This window comes from Thalassophryne amazonica, chromosome 19 (genome assembly GCF_902500255.1).
Source record: "Thalassophryne amazonica chromosome 19, fThaAma1.1, whole genome shotgun sequence".
NCBI lineage: Eukaryota > Metazoa > Chordata > Actinopteri > Batrachoidiformes > Batrachoididae > Thalassophryne > Thalassophryne amazonica.
In genome coordinates, this window is record NC_047121.1 from 50,743,395 (window position 1) to 50,765,607 (window position 22,213).

The following is a 22,213-nucleotide window of genomic DNA, read 5'->3' on the forward strand; positions in this document are numbered from 1 at the left end:
CAACTTCATTGGAATTGGGGTTGTACAATGACAGATATTCTGATTCTGAATAGTAACGTGTACCTAATAAATTGACCAGTAAGTAAGTAAAGTTTATTTACACAGTACCTTTCAAGATAAAAATCACAAAGTGGTTCACATAAGGACAGAGAAATTAAAAACAGCAGAACATAATAAAAGCCAGCCTAGCCAACAGTGCCCAAGGTTTGTCCGAAAGGACCAAATACCAAAAAACAGCGTAATGAGAGAGGTTAAGCTCCAGTAATTATGAAAGGTCTTGGAAATACGTAATTGCAAAAGATTGAGTGTTTTTGTTGACCCTGGTGCACGAGGTAAACAAAAAAAAAAAATGCTGACTAGTTGAAAATAGACTGTGTTGTGATGAACTACATCCATGAAGACCATCTGAGAACATCCAGAATTCAACAGTGATAAGCACAAAGACTCACCTCTGATTATATACACCTGTCCGCCTATCAAATGTTTTAGGCAACAGAACAGCCCATCTGACAACAAAGGTTGGACAGCAGTAAGAAAAACAGTGGACCAAGATGTCACAACGAGGCAGAAGGGCAAGAGAATTTCAGAGGCAGACATAACAGGAAAGGCAAGGAAAGACATAGGGTTAAAAGATAAACATTTGTTAAAGTTCATTCACAGGGTCTTTTTGTTTTGGCTTGTTTGATTATTGGCAAGTAATGAAGGAAGCTGAATGGAAACAACAATTAGTGAAACCAAAGCAAAACTGCAAAGCTTTTATTTACTACAAGCTGTTCAGTTTTTCTATAGTTTCTATTTAATAACTGATCCATCACACTGACTCATGTTTTTTTTTTCTTGAATTTTCCACATTTAGAAATGTGTACAGTTTTCTCAGGTTGTTACCAACAAGTTGTTTGTAACAATATTTTAATGATATTAACCATAAGTGTTACAGAATTACATTGTTTTTACAATACACACAGTGGTTCTGGTTTTATCTCAGAATAAAAGATGACATAAAAGCAGGTTTTTGGCTGAACCAAAAACAGATATTGGTGAAAAATTATTTACTTTTTTTCACAGGAGTGCAATTGTACAATTCCATGCAAAGTAGCGTTTTGTCTTATTTATTTAATATGGGTTAGGGTTAATATTTAATATTTGGATTGGATGAATAAAGGGGTGGAGCCAGGAAAATTCAGAATGGTATTCTAGATACAACCAGAGTACTTACAGTAAATGGCAAAATGCATTGCATTTATATAAGCGCTGTGCAATAATGCCCCACATTCTCTCTCTCTCTCACACACACACACACACACACACACACACACACACACACACACACACACACACACACACACACACACACACACACACACACACACACACACACACACACACACACACACACACACACACACACAGAGTGTGCTCAACTGCACACCAGGAGCCACTTGGGGACTAAGGACCTTAAACAGACTGAAGATCAGATATCATTGCATATATATAAAACTTTTGGCTCTTTTCTGAAATGACAAAGGGTACTTACTGGGTGGCTTGTTGGCAGTCAGGTTTTTGAAGTGGATGCCTTTGATGACCTCCACAGAGAGACGTCCTGTTGTGGCGTTGTATTCCAGACCCACCAGGATCTCCGGTGTGGAAGTCTGACTGGCTGACTGGAACGACAAGGCGCTTTCACTATACGTCATATCAGACAGGCTGACCTGGGAGTCCCCACCCTGAAATGTTGACAGCCACTTAGAAGTCTGCCTTTACTGCACTCACATCTGGTGCTGTGATATCGAGCCTGCCATAGAGTATTAACATGTTCTGCGTTTTGATCAGGATATGTCCTTCAATGCGCATATTAAGAAAATATGTAAGACTGCTTTTTTGCATTTGCGCAATATCTCTAAAACTAGAAAGGTCTTGTCTCAGAGTGATGCTGAAAAGTTAATTCATGCATTTATTTCCTCTAGGCTGGACTATTGTAATTCATTATTATCAGGTTGTCCTAAACGTCCCCTGAAAAGTCTTCAGTTAATTAGAAAAGCTGCAGCTAGAGTACTGACAGGGACTAGAAGGAGAAAGCACATCTCACCCATATTGGCCTCTCTTCATTGGCTCCCTGTTAATTACAGAATAGAATTTAAAATTCTTCTTCTTACTTATAAGGTTTTGAATAATCAGGTCCCATCTTATCTTAGGGACCTCGTAGTACCATATCACCCCAATAGAGCGCTTCGCTCTCAGACTGCAGGCTTACTTGTAGTTCCTAGGGTTTGTAAGAGTAGAATGGGAGGCAGAACCTTCAGCTTTCAGGCTCCTCTCCTGTGGAACCAGCTCCCAATTCAGATCAGGGAGACAGACACCCTCTCTACTTTTAAGATTAAGCTTAAAACTTTCCTTTTTGCTAAAGCTTATAGTTAGGGCTGGATCAGGTGACCCTGAACCATCCCTTAGTTATGCTGCTATAGACTTAGACTGCTGGTGGGTTTCCCATGATGCACCCAGTGTTTCTTTTTATTCACCTCTTTTTGCTCTGTATGCACCACTCTGCTTTTACGAGGGCTGTCAATAAAGTAACGGTCCTTTTTATTTTTTTCAAAAACTATATGGATTTCATTCATATGTTTTTACGTCAGACATGCTTGAACCCTCGTGCGCATGCGTGAGTTTTTCCACGCCTGTCGGTGACGTCATTCGCCTGTGAGCACTCCTTGTGGGAGGAGTCGTCCAGCCCCTCGTCGGAATTCCTTTGTCTGAGAAGTTGCTGAGAGACTGGCGCTTTGTTTGATCAAAATTTTTTCTAAACCTGTGAGACACATCGAAGTGGACACGGTTCGAAAAATTAAGCTGGTTTTCAGTGAAAATTTTAATGGCTGATGAGAGATTTTGAGGTGATTCTGTCACTTTAAGGACTTCCCACGGTGCGAGACGTCGCTCAGCGCTCTCAGCCGCCGTCGTCAGCCTGTTCAAGCTGAAAACCTCCACATTTCAGGTTCTATTGATCCAGGACGTCGTGAGAGAACAGAGAAGTTTCAGAAGAAGTCGGTTTCAGCATTTTATCCGGATATTCCACTGTTAAAGGAGATTTTTTTAATGAAAGACGTGCGGACGGGTCCGCGCGTCGGGACGCAGCCGCCGTGACGCTCCGCCACAGGAAAAACACCTCTGTTGAAAGCCTTAAGGACAAGTTGGAACATGTCCTGCCTGTTAAACAATTTCTCATATACTCACTCCACTGAAAGCCATCAAAAGCCGCCTGGATTTTACAAATGGTTATCAACACGGAGGTGTTTTTCCTGTGCCGCCGCACCGCGTAGGCTGCGTCCCGACGCGCGGATCCGTCCGCACGTCTTTCATTAAAAAAAATCTCCTTTAACAGTGGAATATCCGGATAAAATGCTGAAACCGACTTCTCGCACTGTGGGAAGTCCTTAAAGCGACAGAATCACCTCAAAATCTCTCATCAGCCGTTAAAATTTTCACTGAAAACCAGCTTAATTTTTCGAACCGTGTCCACTTCGATGTGTCTCACAGGTTTAGAAAAAATTTTGATCAAACAACGCGCCAGTCTCTCAGCAACTTCTCAGACAAAGGAATTCCGACGAGGGGCTGGACGACTCCTCCCACAAGGAGTGCTCACAGGCGAATGACGTCACCGACAGGAGTGGAAAAACTCACGCATGCGCACGAGGGTTCAAGCATGTCTGACGTAAAAACATATGAATGAAATCCATATAGTTTTTGAAAAAAATAAAAAGGACCGTTACTTTATTGACAGCCCTCGTAATCATTGGTGATTGATCTCTGCTCTCTTCCACAGCATGTCTTTTTCCTGATTCTCTCCCCTTAGCCCCAACCAGTCCCAGCAGAAGACTGCCCCTCCAGAGCCTGGTTCTGCTGGAGGTTTCTTCCTGTTAAAAGGGAGTTTTCCTTCCCACTGTCACCAAGTGCTTGCTCACAGGGGGTCGTTTTGACCATTGGGGTTTTTCTGTAATTACAATATGGCTTTTGCCTTACAATATAAAGCGCCTTGGGGCGACTTTGTTGTGACTTGGCGCTATATAAATAAAATTTATTTGATTTGCTAGCCTTCTAATGAGTCGGTATTAATTAAGTGGCAGTGGTGACTCTCAGATTGTGAAACTGGCACATTAAATCAGACAGGCAATTAATGTGAAGCATTGTGAGCACACTATTCATTAAAGACCTGCTTTGATCATACTTACTGGGAGTCCACAGCATGCGTCTAATATGACAGGTACAGACATTTTGCCCTGAAGGTTGAGCTTGGTGAGGTAGAACACCTTTTCTCCAAGCACTTTCTCCTTCATCCGTCGCATGCTGTAAAGGCGGAATCGGAGGGCGTAATTGCTGATCATCTCAGACTCAACATGGCTAAAACAGAAGGTCTCAGTGAAGATGGGACAAGGGCCTCTCTGAACACCTGTCTTTGCCCTTTGCTTTTTGGTGGGTAGCAGCACCAGGTGAACCTGCCAGGAGATGCTGCCAATGTGTTTAAGGCCGGGGAGGTCTGTTATGGCCATGATTGTTACCGCCAGCTGCTGCTCCTCTGGGTCATAGTCAAACACCACGTCCAGGGTGCCATATTTTGAAAACGGATCTGGATCATAAGCTTTCGGGAGCTGTGCTGCTGAACCATGGGCTGATATGTCCTAAAAAAAAAACAACAAGATGTTCAACACAATGTAAACACTGTTTTTAGTCTCTGATTTTCAAAATGCTGAAACTACTGGCTTGTTAACTTTTACATGCACTTATTTAGAAGTGTGAGTTGTTTTGCATCCCACTTCAGTCTGACTCCAGTTACCTCTGGACTAAGTATGGCAGTGCTGTCGCTGGGTACATCCTCCTCGTACCCCTTGTTGAGGTAACTTTCTGTTTCGTGTCCATCACTGCCTTCACTGGGGCACTTGCCGAAGGAAAGGTGGGGACTACCGCTGGTGTTGGACATGTCGCACTTTGCGTCGCCCAGATCAGACAGCGTGCAGGACATGCGCGGAGATCCATTCTCATCCTGGTAGGGTGGTGGCTGTAGTTCATCCAATGGTGGTGTTCGCCTCATCCTCTGGATGCAGTTGACTATTTTTGGAGAAAGTGAAGAGAAACATCAATTATCACTCCAATGCAACTTACAGCACTATTAAGAGCAGTCTTAAAGCATCCCGTTTTGACCAACCTTCCAAGTCAGGCTTCTAGAGGATTCCTGGATTATAGAGCCATAGGCAGAGACTGCTGGGGAAAGACTTACTACAACCCCTGGCAAAAATTATGGAATCACCGGCCTCGGAGGATGTTCATTCAGTTGTTTAATTTTGTAGGAAAAAAACAGATCACAGACATGACACAAAACTAAAGTCATTTCAAATGGCAACTTTCTGGCTTTAAGAAACACTATAAGAAATCAAGAAAAAAAGATTGTGGCAGTCAGTAACGGTTACTTTTTTAGACCAAGCAGAGGAAAAAATATGGAATCACTCAATTCTGAGGAAAAAATTATGGAATCACCCTGTAAATTTTCATCTCCAAAACTAACACCTGCATCATATCAGATCTGCTCGTTAGTCTGCATCTAAAAAGGAGTGAACACACCTTGGAGAGCTGTTGCACCAAGTGGACTGACATGAATCATGGCTCCAACACGAGAGATGCCAATTGAAACAAAGGAGAGGATTATCAAACTCTTAAAAGAGAGTAAATCATCACGCAATGTTGCAAAAGATGTTGGTTGTTCACAGTCAGCTGTGTCTAAACTCTGGACCAAATACAAACAACATGGGGAGGTTGTTAAAGGCAAACATACTGGTAGACCAAGGAAGACATCAAAGCGTCAAGACAGAAAACTTAAAGCAATATGTCTCAAAAATCGAAAAATGTACAACAAAACAGATGAGGAACGAATGGGAGGAAACTGGAGTCAACGTCTGTGACCGAACTGTAAGAAACCACCTAAAGGAAATGGGATTTACATACAGAAAAGCTAAACGAAAGGCATCATTAACACCTAAACAGAAAAAAACAAGGTTACAATGGGCTAAGGAAAAGCAATTGTGGACTGTGGATGACTGGATGAAAGTCATATTCAGTGATGAATCTCGAATCTGCATTGGGCAAGGTGATGATGCTGGAACTTTTGTTTGGTGCCTTTCCAATGAGATTTATAAAGATGACTGCCTGAAGAGAATATGTAAATTTCCACAGTCATTGATGATATGGGGCTGCATGTCAGGTAAAGGCACTGGGGAGATGGCTGTCATTACATCATCAATAAATGCACAAGTTTATGTTGATATTTTGGACAATTGAAAGGATGTTTGGGGATGATGAAATCATTTTTCAAGATGATAATGCATCTTGCCATAGAGCAAAAACTGCAAAAACATTCCTTGCAAAAAGAAACATAGGGTCAATGTCATGGCATAGGGTCAATGTCAATGAGCAGATCTGATTTGATGCAGGTGTTAATTTGGGGGATGAAAATTTACAGGGTGATTCCATAATTTTTTCCTCAGAATTGAGTGATTCGATATTTTTTTTCCTCTGCTTGGTCTAAAAAAGTAACTGTTACTGACTGCCACAATCTTTTTTTCTTGATTTCTTATAGTGTTTCTTAAAGCCAGAAAGTTGCCATTTGAAATGACTTTAGTTTTGTGTCATGTCTGTGATCTGCTTTTTTTCTACAAAATTAAACAATTGAATGAACATCCTCTGAGGCCGGTGATTCCATAATTTTTGTCTGGGGTTGTATGATGCATTCAGCATCTCCTCCTTTCCTCTCTACCTTTTTATGTGCATATTCTAAGTTAGAGCTTTCCATCCTCCTACATTTGTTTTACACAACCACAACATACATTCATGTCATTTCAAATCAGATTTACATATGTGCATGTCAAGAGGAAAATAACATGTTTTGGCTGCTCCTGTTATCTTTGCTTGGGACGCCAGCAGCAGATTCATTATAGACGCATAAGTTGATTTGGCACTGGATGCCCTTTCTGACAGCTTGAGATGTACACAGGTAGCCTTGAACCAGCAGGGACCACCTGTTTGGGAGGCAAACTCGGCAACTACTTATGCCACTGCACTGCCAAGTAATAGTGGCATATAGTGACCATATGGCAAGTCATGTCTGAGAGCATGCACTGGTGCTACACTTCGCTGCAGCCACAACATGGCAGCGTGCCTAGTCGCAGTGGTTCTTAGCTCCTCTAGTTTTCAGTGCGTTTTTCTATCCTTTTTTCTATCCTTGTGCATCTGGATGTTTTTCTTATGCTCGTCCTGTTGTGCGGACACCAGCTACAGCCAACAGGATCTCCTACGGATTGGTTTACGGAGTGAACAACGCGCAACTGCAGACTTCATCCGTGGTAACAGCATACCACAGGACATCACCCAGACATCGGGCTCCACATGGATAGTGATCCCCACAGACAAGAGAAGGAGACGGCAGAAGGAGAGGAAACAAAAGCGGGGCGGTCGGGCCGGCGCCCTAGCATAGCTGCGGAGACGGAAGTACGAACCACAGATTCCCAGTATTTTCCTCTCCAACACACGATCCCTCACCAACAAGATGGATGAGCTGAGGCTGCAGAAAACCGACTTGACGAGACGGCTGCATTCTGCTGATCACAGAGACCTGGCTTCACTCCTCCATTCCAGACATGGTTATCGAGCTAGTGGGCCACATAGCATGCCGGCACGACAGGAACAGCGACTCCGGTGGGGGGGGTCTGCATCTACGTTAACAATAGCTGGTGCATGGACGCCACCATTATAGACAGCCCTGCTCTCCAGAGCTGGAGTTTGTGACCGTAAAGTGCAGACTGCTGTACTTCCTGCATGAGTTTATGGTCATCGTGGTGACTGCTGTTTACATTCCACCAGATGCTAACACAACCATAGCCCTTAGCCATCTGGAGTTCTTTATCAACCAGCACCAAAATAAATATCCAGAAGCAATGCAAGTGATCTCAGGTGACTTTAACCACGCTGATCTGAAAGTAGTGCTACCAAAACTACACCAACACATTAAATGTGGAACCAGCGGAGCAAGGACCCTGGATAAAGCCTACTCCAATATCAAGTGTGGATACAGGACTATACAGCTGCCTCACCTGCCTCACCTCTGACCATATGTCGCTGCTTCTGATCCCAGCATACATCCCACTCACAAGGAAAATCCCCCCCAACAGCCAAGACTGTTAAGTGCTGGCCTGATGGTGCCTCCCAGCAGCTACAGGACTGCTTTGTCAGTCGGGCTCTGATGCTAGGCTATGTAATCAACTCACAGGCCAGCATTACCGAGCCTCTTCCTCTCCAAAGCTAGATCCATCACCCACAAAATGGACGAACTGGAGCTACAGATGTCTACAAAGAGCTTTGTACGGAACTGCAGCATTATTTTCATCATGGAGACGTGGCTTCACCCGCTGATCCCCGACGCTGCAGTCGAGCTAGCAGGCCGCACGCTACACCAGCAGGACAGAACCAGTGATTCGGGTAAGTACAGAGGTGGAGGGCTCTGTGTTTATGTGAACCGCGAGTGGTGCTGTGGCAGCAGGGTCATTGACTCTCACTGTTCTCCTGATTTAGAGGTGCTGGCAGCCGCGTGCAGACCTTTTTATCTCCCAAGGGAGTTCACAGTAGTCATTGTGTTTGCTGTTTACATCCCACCCGATGCTAACGTTAGCACAGCCCTTAGCCTCTTGCTTGCCTGTGTAAATAAATAGCAGCTGGCCCACCTGGATGGCGTCTGCATTGTTGCTGGTGACTTCAACAAAGCGTGTTTGAAGACTGTGCTCCCTAAATACGTCCAATATGTGACGTGTGACACCAGAGGGAAAAATACTTTGGACCATGTTTACTCAAACATAAAACACGCGTACAAAGTCACTCCCCTACCCCATCTTGCTGGATCTGATCATCTCTGCCTGTCCCTCACCCCTACCTACACCCCCCTGCTAAGGCAGACAAAGTCACAACAGAAGACAATCCAAACCTGGACAGAGGGAGCGCTCTTCCAGCTACAGGACTGCTTCTCACGGACTGTATGGGATTTATTTTCCAGCCACAACCTGCAGGAGGACACCGACACCGTAATCTCTTACATTAAGAACTGTGTTGACACTGTCACAGTCAACAAAAGGGTCAAGGTTTTTCCCAAACCAGAAACCCTGGATGAACAGCATAGTCCAGTCCCCATTAAAAAGCCGCAACACCGCCTTTAAATCAGGGGACAGGGCCCTGTACAGCGCGTTCAGGTCCGACCTGAAATGAGGCATCAGGGAGGCCAAGGATGCCTACAAGAAAAAGACAGAGGACCACTTCGCTGTGAATGACCCCAGAAAGATGTGGCAGGGAATAAATCATATAACCAACTACAGAAGCAGCAACCCAGGTAATGCTAGATTTGATGCCTCGATGGCAGAGGAGCTGAACTACTTCTTTGCCTGCTTCAAAGCAGACAGACCAGCAGCAACTACACACCCACCACCCTCCAACACTAGTACGCTAACACTTCAGGAACACGAAGTGAGACGTGTGCTGAAGACAGTGAACCCCAGGAAGGCGGCTGGCCCCAATGGTGTACCTGGTACTCAAAGCGTGTGCTGACCAACTGGCTGGAGTTTTCACTTGCATCTTTAACCTGTCTTTGTCGCAGGCCATCATTCCACCCTGCCTCAAATCTTCCACCATCATCCCAGTGCTACTTTTTTTGTTTATCTCCTTATACATTGTACTGCGCACACTGTAAAATGACAATAAAAGGAGTCTGATTCAGATTCTGACAACACCGTGGCAACCACCCAGAGAAACAACTGGTCCATTCCCACATCTCTAAAATAACTATTTACAGCAGCCAGGTGAAACGTGATGTCCCCTTGGCCTTCTCCAGCCACTGGGGTCCTCAACACTCAGGCACCTCCATGCTGGATCGTCCACAGTGAAACATGCCACATTTATTATTTATTAACCTTTATTTAGCCAGATAAAAAAAAAAAAACACTGAGTTCAAGACTTCTTTCACAAGAGTGACCTGGCCAAGAAAGACAGCAGCACATGTCATAATAGACAAACAACAGCAAGCTAACCATTAAAATATATAGCATACTGGCAATTAAATAGAACAATCATTTATATCACAGTATATACAAGTTTAAAAACACTGTTCAAAAGATTTCTATTTCAGTTTCTTAAAACAGATCGGAAAGCCTTCAGAAAAATCAACCCCGACAGTTTCAGTTCAGATTGAAGGACATTCCAAGCAAAGAGAGCAGAAAAACTAAAAGCTTTCTTTCTGTTTCAGTGCGAACATGAGGTACACGAAAGCACAACATGTCATTCAAGCATAAATCATAACGGCTTTCAGATCTCTGAAGAAAATTGGATAAATAAGACGGAACCAACCCAATAAGACTCTTGTAAACCAGAGTCATCCAGTGTGTATATCTTCTTACATGCAAAGAAGGCATGCCAGCATTAACGTACAACTCACAGTGGTGGGTGAGACGCCTACAACCAGCGATGAGTCCCATGGCCAAAATGTCACAGCTAACGCTCCCTCACAATGCAAGTGATACTCCTCATCTTAGTCTTTCTCAGTAACTGCTCATTTGACACAAAGTCATTCCAGCTGTATCCAAGGATCCTTTGAACACATTTAGTACTGAGGACAAATATCACAATAATTCTGTGATATTTTAATAAATTGGTAGTACAGCGTAAATGACAATTGTTTATGTCAGCTACATTATATTTGGTGGACATTATGTTAAAGCTAATATAAAGTTAACTTGTGATAAACTGGTGGACCTAATAAATGAGTCAATTTTAATGTAAAAAGTTCAACTCAACAACAGGGATATATTGTTAAACTCCAAATTATGGTGCTCTGTTTTTATTCGTTAAGCATTTTATTTTGAAAGACAAAACGGAGCCTCCAATGTATTATTGTTTTTATATATATATATATATATATATATATATATATATATATATATATATATATATATATATATATATATACATATATATATACATACACACACACACGTGTGTTTGTGTATGAAGCTTTAGGCACCATATATTACCCTCTGGTATAGAAACACTACAATAAAATGGTTAGCGCTGTGTGTTCCTTCATTGACTCGTCTTTGTCTGTACACTTCTCGTCTTGTGTAGAATAGAGCGTTTATTGTCGTTGCACATATATACATACAACAAAATGTGTTCTCTGCATTTAACCATCCTAATTACAGTTTGACACAATCCAGCCACTATGGGCAGTGACAGCCACAGTATGGCACCTGGGGACCAACTCCAGATATACTAGACTAGACACTGCCTTGGTCAGAAGCAGAGAAAGGAGCACACCCTAAATAAGCATGTACCATCATGGAAGTCACATTGTTTCTGACAACAACTGTTGGCGGATGAGTGATGTGTGCAGGAATGAACAGTAAGGCCAGTATGAGAGGCACATGGCCTGAAACACACTTGGCACCTGTGTGCTGTCTCATCAGCCGCTTCAGGGTATGAAAAAAAATTCCTCGACTGCAAAACGGGGATAATCAGTCATCAGAGGCTAGCTGACTGGGTAAAAGGGGCAATCAATGTTTGCAGTACTTCTCTAACCCCTTCCGCCGACTGTGGAGAGCTGCTCTGACATCTTGTATAAAGAAATGTGAAAAATATAAACAAAATGGAATAAAAAAATATTGCTGTTTCATAAACTTGTGTGAATTATTATGGTGAGTGTTAATATTGTGATGCACTGCGGAGCCCCAATATTGAGGCTGTGTTTCCTCTCTATTATTGTGGAATTTTGGGAAATGCAAAATTAAGCAAAGTATTCAGTGGTTACTTAAATCATATTTCTTCAATTTCAAAATTTCTTTTAGGAATAGACAGTATAATTCTACAGTTAAGTGATGAAAGCAGAGATTTATTAATTCTTTACAGTCATGTAAGCTACAGTATAACAATAGAAAAATGAGTAACATGAATATATTTGTTGATTTGTACAGAGCCCGCTTAGGGACATAGTGGTTAATTTTTTTGGCCCAGATTATTGCGTTCCCTTGCAATACCTTTTGAGTCCATATTTCCAGCCTGGCAACACACAGGTTTGTTGAATCATTTGGAAGGATTGCACATCATGGATAACCAGAACTTGATTGAGTTTTACCTTAACCTGGGACTCACATACAATAATATACTGGAGGCTTTGTCTGCAAGACACAAAGTGATTACAACCCCTGGCAATAATTATGGAATCACCAGCCTCGGAGGATGTTCATTCAGTTGTTTAATTCTGTAGAAAAAAAGCAGATCACAGACATGACACAAAACTAAAGTCATTTCAAATGGTAACTTTCTGGCTTTAAGAAACACTATAAGAAATGAGGAAAAATAATTGTGGCAATCAGTAACGGTTACTTTTTTAGACCAAGCAGAGGGAAAAAAATATGGAATCACTCAATTCTGAGGAATAAATTATGGAATCACCCTGTACATTTTCATCCCCAAAGCTAACACCTGCATCAAATCAGATCTGCTCGTTAGTCTGCATCTAAAAAGGAGTGATCACACCTTGGAGAGCTGTTGCACCAAGTGGACTGACATGAATCATGGCTGCAACACGAGAGATGTCAATTGAAACAAAGGAGAGGATTATCAAACTCTTAAAAGAGGGTAAATCATCACGCAATGTTGCAAAAGATGTTGGATGTTCACAGTCAGCTGTGTCTAAACTCTGGACCAAATACAAACAACATGGGAAGGTTGTTAAAGGCAAACATACTGGTAGACCAAAGAAGACATCAAAGCATCAAGACAGAAAACTTAAAGCAATATGTTTCAAAAATCGAAATTGCACAACAAAACAAATGAGGAACGAATGGGAGGAAACTGGAATCAACGTCTGTGACCGAACTGTAAGAAACCACCTAAAGGAAATGGGATTTACATACAGAAAAGCTAAACAAAAGCCATCATTAACACCTAAACAGAAAAAAACAAGGTTACAATGGGCTAAGGAAAAGCAATCGTGGACTGTGGATAACTGGATGAAAATCATATTCAGTGATGAATCTCGAATCTGCACTGGGCAAGGTGATGATGCTGGAACTTTTGTTTGGTGCCGTTCCATTGAGATTTATAAAGATGACTGCCTGAAGAGAACATGTAAATTTCCACAGTCATTGATGATATGGGGCTGCATGTCAGGTAAAGGCACTGGGGAGATGGCTGTCATTACATCATCAATAAATGCACAAGTTTACATTGATATTTTGGACACTTTTCTTATCCCATCAATTGAAAGGATGTTTGGGGATGATGAAATCATTTTTCAAGATGATAATGCATCTTGCCATAGAGCAAAAACTCTGAAAACATTCCTTGCAAAAAGACATATAGGGTCAATGTCATGGTCTGCAAATAGTCCAGATCTTAATCCAACTGAAAATCTTTGGTGGAAGTTGAAGAAAATGGTCCATGACAAGGCTCCAACATGCAAAGCTGATCTGGCAACAGCAATCAGAGAAAGTTGGAGCCAGATTGATGAAGAGTACTGTTTGTCACTCATTAAGTCCATGCCTCAGAGACTGCAAGCTGTTATAAAAGCCAGAGGTGGTGCAACAAAATACTAGTGATGTGTTGGAGCATTCTTTTGTTTTTCATGATTCCATAATTTTTTCCTCAGAATTGAGTGAGTCCATATTTTTTCCCCTCTGCTTGGTCTAAAAAAGTAACCGTTACTGACTGCCACAGTTTTTTTTCCCCATTTCTTATAGTGTTTCTTAAAGCCAGAAAGTTGCCATTTGAAATGACTTTAGTTTTGTGTCATGTCTGTGATCTGCTTTTTCTCTACAAAATTAAACAACTGAATGAACATCCTCTGAGGCCGGTGATTCCATAATTTTTTACCAGGGGTTGTATGTACCTGAAGACTCTGAAGTGTATTTTAAAGAAGTTTCGGCAGAGATATGATGCACCAGAAGATGCCGTGCACTTTATTCGGGGGGAACTCCAAGGCTCTGGAAGCCTGCATGGGTACCGATTTCCAGGTGCTACTACGTTCCATCACTGTTGTATAAATAAATTGTATTTCATACAGTTGTGCAAGTTGTAGCAACTTACTCCCTTACTTTTCATTAGTTACTTCATCCAAACCACCAAAATGTTTATTAGACCCCATTCCTACCAGGCTGCTCAAGGAAGCCCTACCATTATTTAATGCTTCGATCTTAAATATGATCAATCTATCTTTGTTAGTTGGCTATGTACCACAGGCTTTTAAGGTGGCAGTAATTAAACCATTACTTAAAAAGCCATCACTTGACCCAGCTATCTTAGCTAATTATAGGCCAATCTCCAACCTTCCTTTTCTCTCAAAAATTCTTGAAAGGGTAGTTGTAAAACAGCTAACTGATCATCTGCAGAGGAATGGTCTATTTGAAGAGTTTCAGTCAGGTTTTAGAATTCATCATAGTACAGAAACAGCATTAGTGAAGGTTACAAATGATCTTCTTATGGCCTCGGACAGTGGACTCATCTCTGTGCTTGTTCTGTTAGACCTCAGTGCTGCTTTTGATACTGTTGACCATAAAATTTTATTACAGAGATTAGAGCATGCCATAGGTATTAAAGGCACTGTGCTGCGGTGGTTTGAATCATATTTGTCTAATAGATTACAATTTGTTCATGTAAATGGGGAATCTTCTTCACAGACTAAAGTTAATTATGGAGTTCCACAAGGTTCTGTGCTAGGACCAATTTTATTCACTTTATACATGCTTCCCTTAGGCAGTATTATTAGACGGTATTGCTTAAATTTTCATTGTTACGCAGATGATACCCAGCTTTATCTATCCATGAAGCCAGAGGACACACACCAATTAGCTAAACTGCAGGATTGTCTTACAGACATAAAGACATGGATGACCTCTAATTTCCTGCTTTTAAACTCAGATAAAACTGAAGTTATTGTACTTGGCCCCACAAATCTTAGAAACATGGTGTCTAACCAGATCCTTACTGTGGATGGCATTACCCTGACCTCTAGTAATACTGTGAGAAATCTTGGAGTCATTTTTGATCAGGATATGTCATTCAAAGCGCATATTAAACAAATATGTAGGACTGCTTTTTTGCATTTACGCAATATCTCTAAAATCAGAAAGGTCTTGTCTCAGAGTGATGCTGAAAAACTAATTCATGCATTTATTTCCTCTAGGCTGGACTATTGTAATTCATTATTATCAGGTTGTCCTAAAAGTTCCCTAAAAAGCCTTCAGTTAATTCAAAATGCTGCAGCTAGAGTACTGACGGGGACTAGAAGGAGAGAGCATATCTCACCCATATTGGCCTCTCTTCATTGGCTTCCTGTTAATTCTAGAATAGAATTTAAAATTCTTCTTCTTACTTATAAGGTTTTGAATAATCAGGTCCCATCTTATCTTAGGGACCTCGTAGTACCATATCACCCCAATAGAGCGCTTCGCTCTCAGACTGCAGGCTTACTTGTAGTTCCTAGGGTTTGTAAGAGTAGAATGGGAGGCAGAGCCTTCAGCTTTCAGGCTCCTCTCCTGTGGAACCAGCTCCCAATTCAGATCAGGGAGACAGGCACCCTCTCTACTTTTAAGATTAGGCTTAAAACTTTCCTTTTTGCTAAAGCTTATAGTTAGGGCTGGATCAGGTGACCCTGAACCATCCCTTAGTTATGCTGCTATAGACGTAGACTGCTGGGGGGTTCCCATGATGCACTGTTTCTTTCTCTTTTTGCTCTGTATGCACCACTCTGCATTTAATCAGTGATCGATCTCTGCTCCCCTCCACAGCATGTCTTTTTCCTGGTTCTCTCCCTCAGCCCCAACCAGTCCCAGCAGAAGACTGCCCCTCCCTGAGCCTGGTTCTGCTGGAGGTTTCTTCCTGTTAAAAGGGAGTTTTTCCTTCCCACTGTAGCCAAGTGCTTGCTCACAGGGGGTCGTTTTTGACCGTTGGGGTTTTACATAATTATTGTATGGCCTTGCCTTACAATATAAAGCGCCTTGGGGCAACTGTTTGTTGTGATTTGGCGCTATATAAAAAAATTGATTGATTGAAATTGATTATTGATCTCACGGGATCCCATTCTCTCGTGAATCCTGTTGCTATCTGCTGTGTGTGTGCGCGCACGTATGCGTTCAGTCTCCCCCACCTGATTCCACTCACTGTGTGCTCTGATAGGCATGAACTTTAATATAATATTAGGTTATTACGAGGAACGCAAAAACTATTGCGAGGGAACGCAATAATCTGGGCCAAAAAATGTAACTACCATGTCCCTAGACGGGCTCCGTAAATTTGAGCAAATTCAGGGGTTTATGAATTCTTTCCGAGTTGTTTCCAGCATATTTTCACAGAAATGGCTGGTTGTTGCTCTCGTGAGATCTGATAAAAGTGGCAGTTAATCAGGTTTGTAAAAATAGTGCGACCGGGTTATGGTTTGTCACCACTTATAAAGTGTTTATCACCAGTTTGGTTTTCACTCTGACAAATGATTTTTTTATGCAGCCCTCATGAGCACACGCCACTCGGTGAGATGACAAATAAATAAAAGATCACATATGAACCATTAAACCACTGAAGGAAGCAGTTCTTAAAAGTGCCACAGAATCCTCTCACCTCTCCAAATGATTTGGATGTTGAAGCTGCAGAGGATAATGAAGCACTGCGTGTCTTCTGCGTTTATAAAGAATCTTGGACAACGTAGTCGTTGCACTCTCCATTCTGCCTCCCTTGTCTAATTTGGAGTCACAAAACCCACAAAAGGCAATGATGCCAACACTCCCACAGGGACACTGGGGAAGAATGCGAACCTGGTCCCTCGCATAGAGACAAAAATAATAACTCGCTGTCTTCTAACTTCAATAAAGCCAATTCTGTGATGATGTAATCCGCTCCAAATCATTGTTCCAGTTTCTCCAGAGTTCTTGAAACTTTCTCTCTTAATAATGTCAGGGAGACGTGGCTTCAAAGTGGCACAATATCAGTGGCAAGATGGAGGCAAAGGAGTCTTAACTAAGTGTCATGGAGGTCTTGACAAAAACAGAAAATCTACTCTGAGCTACTTTTTTCCCTGCTGAGCCGGGGGCGGTTGATTTGATGGAAGCCATGGCGTAAAAGCACTACTCTCTTCTCCAGCCCACTAATTGGGATGGTTACTATCCCTCTTCCTATCTATCCTCCTCCCACAGGCACTCAGCACTGCCAGTCCTTATTTACATCTTTGTATTCTTAAGGGGGAAAAGCAGTTGATATTTTCAGAATTTTCACTCTGCAAAAATATCTTAGGTCAGATTTTCATAAACTTTATTCCCCGCAGTTAGCAGGGCAAGCGTAGGATCAATGGTGTCCATCAGTCACTGAGCAGGTTTGCACAATTCCTGTAAGTTACTATGTAAAAACAACTGCACAGTCAGCGGTGAGGACCAGCAGACCTCCTACTTTGTAAAATGTTGGCATCTTTTAAGATGAACAATGAGTGGAACATAAACCTAGTTCCATCAAGTTGCTTGTTAGCCGTTGTTGTGAATTATAGGGTCTTGACGTCCTCTAAGGTCACTGTTGCTGGTGCTGTCAAGGACGAATGAACTGTCACATTCCTTCACTGAAGCCCCCCATCCAAACTATGAAAAATCACACATGAATTTTGTAGCATGAAATGAGAGTCTGCACCTGTCCCTGGACAGGACACCAGTCTATCACTGGTTACTTCCCCAACCAGCTGGGTGGGCTGGGACAATGCAGATGTATTGTCCTGTCCAAGGACCAAGACAGGTAATGTTATCCACAATCAAGTCCAGGTCTACATATTGAAAGCCCCCGTCCTCATCACTAACAGAATAAGTGCAGATCAGGTAGCTCTGTGGAACAGGAGTTGAACTACTTATATATAGATCGGGGTTTGATTCTATTTGTGTGTGTGTGTCCTGAACAAGATACTTAATCTGCATTGTCCCAGTCCACCCGGCTGTAAGTGGAAACCAGCCTTCAGCTGGGAAAGTAATCTGCAATAGACTAATGTCCCATCCAGGAGGGAGTAAGACTCTCATCTGTTTCATGTTACCACACCACTGGATAAGCATCAGCACAAGGGACTAAATGTTGTGTGTTGGGGGTTTGGCTGGATGTTTTTGTGTTGTTTTCTTTTCTTTGCTCTTCAGGTGGTATGCAAACTGGTTTTTGTCTGTGGAGAAGGTGCTGGCAGACGAATCCTTCACCCTCATCAACATTATTGGCTGCACTTGTGGAGGATGTCCATGTGCAGGCCTAATGACTCGCAGCACCTGTGGATGATGCTCGTGCAGACTTAAAGACTTTCACCTGAAGCAGATAATGAGATGGCGTTCTGCATTTAAGCCATGAGTGGTTCAAGCAGAATTGCCGGGAACTCGACCTTGTGATGTTCGTTTGTGAGACGCTGAAAACCGCGCCTGGGTTTGACACATCGTGCCTGTGAAGGAGGACGGGTGAGGGACACATGCTGTCAGCACACATCAGAGGTGACTGATTGTCTGAATAAGTGTTAATAGTAATTTGGTATTTTGTTACGCAGTATATTTGAACATTGATGAGAATTGTGCAGCTCGCTTCTCACGGCCGTGGCATGCGGACTGATGATCCTCCACCTGTTGTGAGAAGCTGCTCATTTACATAAAGCTTAAAGTCAGACCTGAATGTGTTGCTGATAGCGTGTGCCTTTGAAGAATATTAGTTGTAGCTGTTGACTTACCTCATCTCTTCTATCCTTCACAGAGTCAGTTTGTCGTGTCCACCTGGGGGGTGTTTGGCGGTGAATTTGAGTCCAGAAGCGCCGGGCTTCGATCCCTTTGGCCATATATTATGTTGTACACAATTATTGCACAGAAAGGGAAATAAATGTTTTGTTTTTGGAACCGCTTTCTGGTTATTTAGCGCTGGGTTCAGTCAGACGCAGGTCCGCTCCTCAACCCGCGTCGGCACATAATACTAAAGGGTATGTAGGATGCAATTCTTAAAGAAAGAATGCCAAAGAAATAGGATACTAGGATATAGGAAATGGGATACTAAAGTGAACATTCATAGGCACATCACTGGCAAAATTTAGGCAACTCTTCCCTGACCAAACCCTAAGCCTTTTTGAGAATTCTATATTCACAAAAAAAAAGCAGACGCAGCAGTGGCAAAGCCTCTGCAGAATGCATTGCAGTTGGTGGAGGTAATTACCCACTGGGTGCTGGAAAAAGTTGTTACAGCCGGGGTTGGTAGTGGGGACAAGCTCCCAGTACCTAAAAAGTGCTCCCATGACGTGTGTCTCAAATAGCCTCTGGCAACCAAGCCCAGCTCCTGGCATGCTCTTGTGGTTTAGCATCTAAGTCCGGCGGAACTGCTTCTACTGACAGAAGGGGTGAAGGCGGGTCTCTGGCACCTCAAAACCAGTTGCTTCAGGTAGCTGTAACTCTTCAGCCTAGGAAGGCATTCCATCTAGGACAGAGGTCTCAAACCGGTTCCAGAAAGGGCCAAGAGGGTGCAGGTTTTCTGTGCAACCACCTACTCCAGCAGGTGATTTTACTGATTAACATCATTTTGAGCAGGTGAAATCAGTTAATCAGTGAAATCACCTGCTGGAGTGCGTGGTTGCACAGAAAACCTGCACCCTCTTGGCCCATTCTGGAACCGGTTTGAGACCTCTGATCTCAAACCTCCGCTGACTTGTGGCCACATCCAGTCTTGGACAAGGTTTTCAGGAGTACACCTTGAATGAATGAATGAATGAATGACCCTTACACCAGTTACTATACACATTTAAGCACACGCATAACGACAAGTACCAATCAGTAAAACAATCATTAGTACAATGTGCAGATAAAGGAACAGCCATGAAGTCAGTTCACCTAATTTTGCGTACTATAGTAAGAAGTTTTGTTGTTTTTATAAAGTCTTTTAAAGCCAGCCATGTACCAGATAATTTAATACTATCAGAACAATTATTCCAGATTTTAATACCTTTTACAGAAACGCAATGACTTAACAGTAGTTCAAATCTTTCTTATATCGAATATCAGTGTTCCTCGAAGATGATAACAGGACTCTCTCATTTTAAACAACTCCTGAACATGTTGAGGCAAGAGTTTATTTTTATCTTTATACATGATCTATATCGTAAAATAATCAACCAAATCCAGAAATTTCAAAATATAGAAACAAGCAAACAATGGGTTTGTTGGTTCATATGATTTTTAATTATAACTCTTATAGCTTTCTTTTGTAACAGAAATATTGGATTTGTTTTTGTTTTATATGGTACAGCGTAACCATGGTATGATACAGCGTAACCAACGAATGCTGGGAGAGGAAGTATTGTGCTTTGTACAGAATGGCAATAACTTTTGAAATTTTAGATTAAACATAATTTATGTGAGTTTTCCAACTTTATCATCAATAAAAACTCCAAGAAATTTGGTTTCAGATACAATTTCGTTTTCAGCATTGTTCAGTGATAAGTTTCTACTTAAATGACTGGGCTTATTTCCGAATACACTTTGTTTTACCAAAATTAAGTGATAATTTATTAGAGTCAAAGCAATATTTAAAATTCTGTAATTCCCTCTCCATCGTGTCAAAAAGTTGTCTCAAATGATCGTCGTGAGTGGACGGTCGGCGTCTGGGTAGACGGCCGTACCATTGTACAACTTCGATCAGAGTCCATGGGCCGCCGAAGGCCCCAGCCAGGACCAGGCGCATTGGTGGACGCCATCAGCACGCAGTTCGCCGGAGACCCAGCGCGGCCGCAGCTTGAAGGAGGCCGCCATCAGCCCCGCAGCACGCCGGAGCCCAGCAGGACCGTCTCACGAGGGAGGCTGCCATCAGCCCGCAGCTCGACGGAGATCGTCACCAGCCCTCCACCGCCGGAGACACAACCCGGGGCGCCGACTCATCGCGGCCACAATTAACATCAGCAGTCGGCCTGTCGGCCCCGCAGGGAAGCCGGGATGTCGCAGGCTAGGCTAAGCCAGCCTGGTTTCGACTAACAGCTAAAAGCTAACAGCTGTTGCACAACAAACAGCTGTTAAATAAGACAGTGAGAAAGGGGCCAAAGAAAGCACCCGTGACGGAGGATCTGGAGGATATTAAGAAGGTTCTAGATACTCTCACGGAGGAGGTTTGTGCCATAAAAACTCAGCAGAAGGAGATACTGGCACTAGTGAAGGAAGTTAAGGACCTGCGAGGCCTTATTGAGCAGAAGGACAAAAGGATCGAGTCGTTGGAAAGAAGGGTGACTGAGATGGAGCAGTACACGCAAATGAACGATGTTGTATCTGGGCTCTACATCAGACCCAGACCGTATGCTCGGGCAGCAGCCTCTGGTAACGGGGGAGCCCAACGAACAAGACGAACGCTCCACAGAGCAACAAGTTGCTGCGTTTCTACAAACAAAGGGGATCGATCTGGATATAAACACTATTCAAGCGTGTCACCAGTTAACCAAGGAAGAATTCATCAGACAAACCTACAGTCATAATAAGGTTTGTTAACAGGAAAGACAAAACAACTCTGCTGAAACAAGCATATAAACTTAAAGGATCCAATGTTTACATAAATAAACATTTCACTAAACACAATGCAGATATAGCAAAAGAGGCAAGATACTTGAGAAAATAACAAATAATTCAAAACACATGGACTACAAACTGTAAAGTATTCATCAAACTGAACGGGTTTCCAGAAGAAGCCAAAGTGTTGCTGATCAGAAGCATGAAGGAATTGGCAAAATATGAATAAAACATGGTAAGTGAACGCAACCAACTTTCATAATGACTGACAAACATACAGACCATTCATCGGTGCTTCTGAACAGTAATAGTATAACATCATACATGGTTATGAGAATGTGGAATTACAACCTTTTAAGTATACTGAGCATCATATACAGGATCTGGAATATGAGATACATCCGGACAATCATTTCTATTCCTTCATAGACAGTAAATGTCAGTATTACACAGAGGAACAATACAATAACTGCATTTCAAGTGACGGGAAACTGACAATAATCCACTTTAATAGCAGGAGTCTGTACAAAAATTTTGGGAGTATCAAAGACTATTTAAAACAATTTTGTCAACCATTCAGTATAATTGCCATAACGGAAACACGGTTTACAGAGGGTGATGAC

The 22,213-nt window shown here is 42.4% G+C and overlaps 1 protein-coding gene across 1 annotated transcript in view; it reads right to left on the bottom strand.

The window, feature by feature from the left end:
* The window catches only part of syt14a (synaptotagmin XIVa), a 107,350-nt gene that overhangs the window by 25,618 nt on the left and 59,519 nt on the right, over positions 1-22,213 (bottom strand). Inside the window, exons 4-7 of the mRNA XM_034159651.1 lie at positions 4,823-5,094; positions 4,221-4,667; positions 1,535-1,724; positions 450-506 (exon numbers count right to left, since the gene is read on the bottom strand). Of these exons, the coding sequence (XP_034015542.1) occupies positions 450-506; positions 1,535-1,724; positions 4,221-4,667; positions 4,823-5,094 (966 nt within the window). The remainder of the gene's footprint in view (positions 1-449; positions 507-1,534; positions 1,725-4,220; positions 4,668-4,822; positions 5,095-22,213) is intronic.